This window comes from Phodopus roborovskii, unplaced genomic scaffold (genome assembly GCF_943737965.1).
Source record: "Phodopus roborovskii unplaced genomic scaffold, PHOROB, whole genome shotgun sequence".
NCBI classification, from domain to species: domain Eukaryota; kingdom Metazoa; phylum Chordata; class Mammalia; order Rodentia; family Cricetidae; genus Phodopus; species Phodopus roborovskii.
Window position 1 is genome coordinate 5,434,315 of NW_026126636.1, and position 6,904 is coordinate 5,441,218.

The 6,904-nt window shown below is 48.6% G+C and overlaps 1 protein-coding gene across 1 annotated transcript; it reads left to right on the forward strand.

Annotated features, from left to right (window-relative positions):
* Positions 1-4,314: 4,314 nt before the first annotated feature.
* LOC127238914 (E3 ubiquitin-protein ligase RNF216-like) lies at positions 4,315-6,036 on the forward strand (the record flags this gene model as incomplete). The annotated part of the gene is made up of 1 exon (XM_051207687.1): positions 4,315-6,036. A coding segment is annotated over one exon (1,722 nt), but the record flags the coding sequence as incomplete, so codon positions are not given.
* Positions 6,037-6,904: the final 868 nt, after the last annotated feature.

The window sequence follows — 6,904 nt, forward strand, 5'->3', positions numbered from 1 at the left end:
GAATACATCTTCATCTCCATGAGCTGTTGTTGGTTTCATTCATCTTGGCATTTCTCAGCAAGAAAAACATCTCAGCGTAATTTTAATTTACATTGATCTGTTGGCTATAGAGGATGAAGGGTTTTTTCTTTGTTTGCTTGCTTTTTGAGATGAGGTCTCTCTATATAGTCGTGGGTGTCCTGGAGCTCACCGTGTAGATCAGGTTGGGGGAGACCTCACACATACATATCCTCCTGCCTCTGCCTCCTGAGTGCTGGGATGGAAGGCATGTAGACCACACCCAGCCAGTTTAACTTGTGTATTTTATTCTTTGTTTTATGAGATAGGCTTTCTCACTGTAGTTCTAGCTGTTCGGTAACACTCTTTAATACGAGGCCCTCCAACTCAGAGATCCTCCTGCCTCTGCCTCCCTAGTGCTGGAATTAAACATATGTTTCACCAGGCCCTGTTAGGGTTGCTCGTTCTTACCGTTCATTTTTAAAAATAAGCTCTGAGGTTGGTTGGGTTGAATCTCGGGTGTATTGCTGAGCGGGGCTGGCTAATGAGCTGCAGCTGAAACAGTCTCCATGGAAGCTCCAGGCTCAGGGAAAACCACAGATGAACTCCATGACTTCATCCTAGCTCTAGCTGCAGCTATGGCCCAGTTGTGGTTCAAACAGGCTCTAGGTCTCCATCGTGCCTGGCGACACTGCCTTCCCTCCTGACTCCATGGACTCTGGCATCCCTGTGCCCCGTCCAGGACTCTTGGCCTTGGGAAGAGTTCAATGGAGCAAGGAGGAGATGTCATTGCAGACCAGGAATGATAATACTGGGACATGTCTGAGTGTAGGAAAGGGGCAGATGCTTATTATATCCTCAGATTTGCAGCCTAGGCCCTGTGTTAGGTCCCCCCTAGTTCAGGACATCAGCCCCCACCATGCTGGACGTGGGCAGTGAAACAGCATCCTAGCCTTTGGTGCCCTCGGAAGCAGGGCACTAAGACCAGCAGCAGAGTGTCTGGGCGTGGTCTCTCCTGAGGTGATGCTGCTCAGAGTTCTACTTGGTGTTAACCTGAGGTTCTGCAGGTGGAGGGTGTTGTGTCCAATCAGAACTGGGACTATCTTATTTGCCCTAAATGATTTAGGTGATTTTATTAGTATGAGTGTGTAGCTCATACATATGTAAGAAAGGGCAGTGAATGCCCAGCAAGGATACAGCTCCTGAAAGCTGGCAACCTGGAGTGTACTGCCTAGCTTCAGGAAGTTCTTGATGGTTGGAGAGTGTCCTGAAGCTGCACTTTTCTCTGGGCAGTCAACAACCTCCCAAAATAAAGATATGGAGACTTATTGTGAATTAAAGCTTGACTTTAGCTTAGGCTTATAGCTTATAGCTCTTCATTTCACCTGTGTCTGTCCTATTCTGTCTCCTCGTGTATCTGAATCCTGGCATCTCCTCATCTTTTTTTTCTTCTCCATTGCCTAAATTACTCCCACATACTGTCCCTGCCCAGGATTTACACTTATTCCTCCTTTGCTATTGGACAGTGCCTTTAGCAGGCAAGGTAGGTTTTGTTTTTTTTTTTTTTTTTTTTTTTTACATAATTAAGCAAACGCCAATGCATTTTTCCAGAGTTAAGCAAATATTCAGCAACAGTGACCTTTCTGGGGAAGACTTGATGAGTAAACCCTGGGGTTATGGAACTGTGCCATCCATTTCCCTCCTCCTAGGTTGCCCAGGAGAGGACTGCACTTCAGTGGGATCTCATTCCGGAATGCTTCCACAGCCACCAGTGCCTGGAGTTCTCCAAAATTATCCAGTCAGTTCAAGAAACTTAAGCCCCCTATTATCCCCAAATTACACCCAGATTTACAACCGCCTTCAAACGCACAGGTGCAAACAGGTTTCCAGATGCCGGAAGATCCTGGAAGCAAGGCAAGTCTGCTTATGCCTCAAAGTCCCCCAGTGTATTCAATGCAATCAAGCCCCCAACCGAGTCTTCAAATGCCACAAAGCCCCCTGTTTTCTGTAGAAGAGCTGATGCAAACAACTTTCCAATGGCTCTCAGAACCTGAAAGTATCCTATTTCCACAAATGATCCCAGAACCATCGTCATCAGAACTGAGACTCCCAGTGTATCAAGATGCCCCAACATTGGGGACCAGATCAGCGCACCCAAATCACCAGATGCTCCCAAGCTCCTCAGGGATTTCTGCTTGTGAGGGTCCCTTAGGCTCTATGTTTCCTTCCCATGAGCACGGTGACAAGCAAGTTCACCGCACAGCTCCAAGGAAGCAAAGGAAGGAACGCACTGTGTACACCAGGGAACAAAAGAAACTCCTCCAAGAACGTTTTGCTCTGTGCATGAACCCAGGCCTTGATCAACGCAGGGAGCTAGCACTGCTGATTGGTGTGACTGATAAAGAAATCAAGGTCTGTATTGCTCTTGTCCCTTTCTCACTAAGCAAAAATAGCTATGGCACCTACCTGTACACTTTTCAGAATCCCATATCCTTGGTGATCCCTCAATGCTTGGGGCAGCTTGGGACAATCATGGATGTGGACCTGTGTGCATCCATGGCTAGGCCTAGTTATTCTTCCATCTGGGGACCACTATGGAGCTGCATTATCATCCTGGCAGGGTCTCAGGGACCCAGACAAAAGGAACCCTTGTACAACCCCAACATCCTAGCTAAGGATTCCCTAGCCATTCTGTGCCAGATCATAATGCGTTCTACCTTCCTACCTTCCTACTTCCTGTGTAGCCCCAGACATCTGTTGTTTATGCGGGGAGTTGCTAGAGACAAGGTTTCCACACTGTATGTTCGGTTCAACTAGACACACCAGATTCTTCTGACAGCTTCTTTGTCATTCCAGGTCTGGTTTAAGAACCAACGCGCCAAGCAGAAACGGATGAAGTCCCAGAGTGCTGAAGAACTGCCAGAGAAACTCTAAAGCTGTGTCTGGGCCACACCCTTCCCATGGTAACTTATCTGGCCTTGTCTGTGCCAATGTAGAGTCCCTGTCTCCAAGCACATCCATTGGGGGCTCCATTCCCAACTCACCCACAGCCTGGAAGCATCGTATCTGGGCATAGAGCTGTGTGTGCTGCCACTTTCCCTGACCTCTGCGCTTTTTTCCCACCAGGCGTGGTTTGTGAGCATCCACCCTCAAGAACATCAAGACATGCCAGGAAATCGAGGAGGAGAAGTCAGTGCATCAGAACAAGTGCTCGTGTCTCCATCAATGCCTCTGCCCCTGGAGGTCCTGAGTGATCAGGCCTATCAGATTTTAGCTATCTTCCCAAAACCAGCCCCTCTAATATTACCTCAGACTTTCTCTCATCTTACTCAGGCTCTGGGGAAAATTCAGGGTATGGGGCTGGTTGGCCAAGACCCAGCTACCAGAACCACTGGCCCATTTAGATCACAAAAAAACTACAGACCCAGTTCAATCAGCAGCCTTTCAGGACACAACAGAGTCAGCTCCAGAGATAAAATCCAGTCCCAACCAAGGCTCTAATACCTCTCCCCCTTGTCGATTCAGCTGCAGCTCAAGCCGCCAAAGGTGCAGGCTGCAGCCACAGCCACAGCCCTCCATGGACACGATGCTCACAGCACAGCTGCATTCCTGACCACTTCTTGGTCTATGGACTCTAGAGGATCAACTTCTCCCTAGATAATGTACTTCCCGAGTGAACTGTCCATGACTTTGTCCAGCCCTACTCAGATTTCTAAGAAGCATTTGGTCCTTGAGAGACATTGCTATATCTAATTTAGGTGGCATTGTAAAAAGGTGGGCCCAGGACATATGTCTTGCAGGCATGGTTGTGGGTTGGTACCTGTTCAGTCCTGAGGATTCACACGTGAAGTCCTGGTTGGGGTTCATGTGTCTTAATCCACCACCTCCCAACCTGCTCCCTGTGGTCATTGGGTCCTTTCATAGTTCTACAACAGTCAATAACCTTGGCCATTAATGTTCCACTTTCATTGGGAGACTATGGGGTACAGTCTGGGATTTCAGCACCTTCAGTTAAGGGGCTGAAAGAAGGTGATTTTTCTTGCTGATCACATTGGATAAAGATCTACCAAGTCCTCATGGGTGGGCATCCTCCAGAGATAAATGCTGTGCCATTCAGAACAGGAGTTTTATAGCTTGCATAATCGCTAAATCTTGTCCTGGCTGGTTTTTATTTTGGTAAGTATATGGGTTTTTGTTGAATTTTATTAAAGAAATGTGTCATTAAATTCAATTCTGTATCTCATATCTGTGTCATGTATTCATTGAGCTGGACACTCCATGGCCCCTTATCTACATTTTCTCCACTTGAGACATTAACTGTTTGATTCTGGGGCACAGAATGATCCTCAGGATGAGTATGGTGATTCTCTGGACCTTGAGAGTGACGAAAAAGAATGCAAACCTGGACCAAGCAGTCAGCACACAGCAAACACTACTGTCAACCACAACTTGGAGGAGGAAGGCATTAGACAGGGAGACAGTGGCCTTCTTTTCCCAGAGACTGAGCCTTTAAAAGCTCAGCACCCACCCTCTGAAAACCCGGGGACAGGTCTCTCAAACCCTGGAGAGCCAGCTACTTCAGTAGATGACCAGGTGATGGAGGAAGGGCCCTGGCTTAAACATCCATCCTTCCTGGCTATGCATCCACAGCCTCAGAAGAGACCAAAACAGGCTGTGCCCCAGGAGCAGCATTCTGAAGCAGAAATGGGCCCTGTCATCTTGAGCCATGATTATCCAGAGCCTGCCTTTCCAAGCCCAGAGACCCAGCAGGAGGGGATTCCAGGCCCTGCTTCCCCTCAGCTGGCCCTTCCTCTGGAAGAAGTTGAGGAACGTGGGCCATCTTCCTCCCTGCCAGGATCTCAGAAGGCCAATTTGGAAACCATGTGGGGACAAGGAGCTGTGGCAATAGATCAAGAACTGGTTACACTGTTAGTGAAAGAAACAGAGGCAAGATTTCCAGATGTGGCAGATGGATATGTCAAAGAGCTTATTCATTTGAAGAACTACTATGATTTGAATGTACTTTGTAATTTTCTTCTGGAAAACCCAGATTATCCAAAGAGAGAAGACCGGACCATTCTCCACCCCAGCAGCAGTCTGCTTGCCAGCCAGAATGATGTGGAGTTGACTAACATAGACTTTTTTGACTATTCCAAACTGACTCCACTTGACAAGCAATGCTTCCTCCAAGCTGGTGAACTCTTGATGGCTGAATTCAAGATGCTCAACAGCAAAGACATCAAGTGGGCCCTACACGAGTTCAAAGGACACTATGCGATCACCCGGAAGGCCTTTTCTGATGCTTTTAAAAAATGGCAGGAGCTGTCACCTGAAGCCAGTGGAGAACAGACAAAGGGGAAAGAAATGAACCAGGATTCTTTCATAGATTTCAAATTTGAACAAGGTGAAATAAAAATAGAAAAGAGGATGTTCCTTTTGGAAAAGAAGCATCTACAGTTTAGACACTGTAGATCCTATGAGCTGAGCGACCTCCTTCCAGCTGTGCGGCTTGAGCGGGAATTCTATGAGCAGAAAATCAAAGAGATGGCAGAGCATGAAGACTATTTGCTAGCCCTGAAGATGAATGGAGAACAATATGAACAGGACGGACAGCTGATTGAGTGTGGGTGCTGCTATGGGGAGTTTCCATTTGAGGAGCTGACACACTGTTCTGATGCTCACCTGTTCTGCAAGGAATGCCTCATCAGATATGCCCAAGAGGCGGTGTTCGGGTCTGGAAAGTCAGATCTGAGCTGCATGGAAGGCAGCTGCACAAGTTCCTTCCCCACCAGTGAACTGGAGAGGGTGATTTCCCAGGCTGTTCTGTACAAATACTATGAACGCAGAGCTGAAGAAGCAGTCGCTGCAGCCTGTGGTAAGGAGCTTGTCTGCTGGTGTAGCTTCCCAGGGTCAACAACTTCAAGATCAACTTCCGTCCTATGCCAGCACCATACTTTCCACCTCTGCCCAACGTGCATGTCAGCTATGACTTTGGCCTCGTGCATGGGGCCCTGGAGCACAACCTGCACATGCGATTAGTCCCACAGCCGTGGCATCGCTTCTGACGCCCAAAGCCCTCATCCAGCCACACTGAGGCTGCAGGAGGACCCAGGTCACCTTATGTGTGTAGAGTGTTTGCTTCCCTCTTGAGGGTGGGCCCATTTCCTCCTCCGATTTCCTTTGCAAGCACCACTGATGGAGCAGGTCTGACACCCTTTGGGTGCTGACTGTCACGGGCCAATGTTAGGACAGCTCTCAGAGTTTTCCATCTTCGCAGCCAGTGCAATGGCTCAGGCCATGAAGTTGAGGCTCATTAGTCATTTGCCACATTGCTGTAGCAGATATTGTGACCCAAGAGAAGTGGCCCAGCATCCCCAGGACAGGCCTCTCCCCCGTTGTGGGCCAAGGCGTGCTCAGGTAAAGCGGCTCAGACTCTGCAGTGCAAGTTCTATATGTTATCAATGTAGTTGCTCCTGTTCATATAGTTGTGCCTGAAGTTGTTTGTAGGTGTCTCAAGTTTGTCCCCATTCTTGAAAGTTAGGTTGAAAGTATTTCCCCAGCTCTGGCAACTGCTGAGAGCCAATGATCCTAACACTTGACATCAGACAAATGGACCCTTCCGGGGTTACCCTTTTAGGAGAGACTTGTCACCAACCTGGGATGAGCTGCATCTCTAAGGGCACAGGTAGCCTCATGGGGCTGCTGCAGCTGTCACAGCAGCCCTCCTGCCTGCTTACCTGTCCCCTCAGGAGTTAGCAATGCAAGCAGGCAGAGGCTGAGGCCCCAGCTCCATCCAGGATGACAACAGCTGCCTCCCTGAAAGTCAGAATGTCCCCTCAGTGCTCACACTGCCTGTGTCCTCTCCTGCCCACACCTGGTCTCTGTCCCTGTAGCCTGCTTGTGGAGA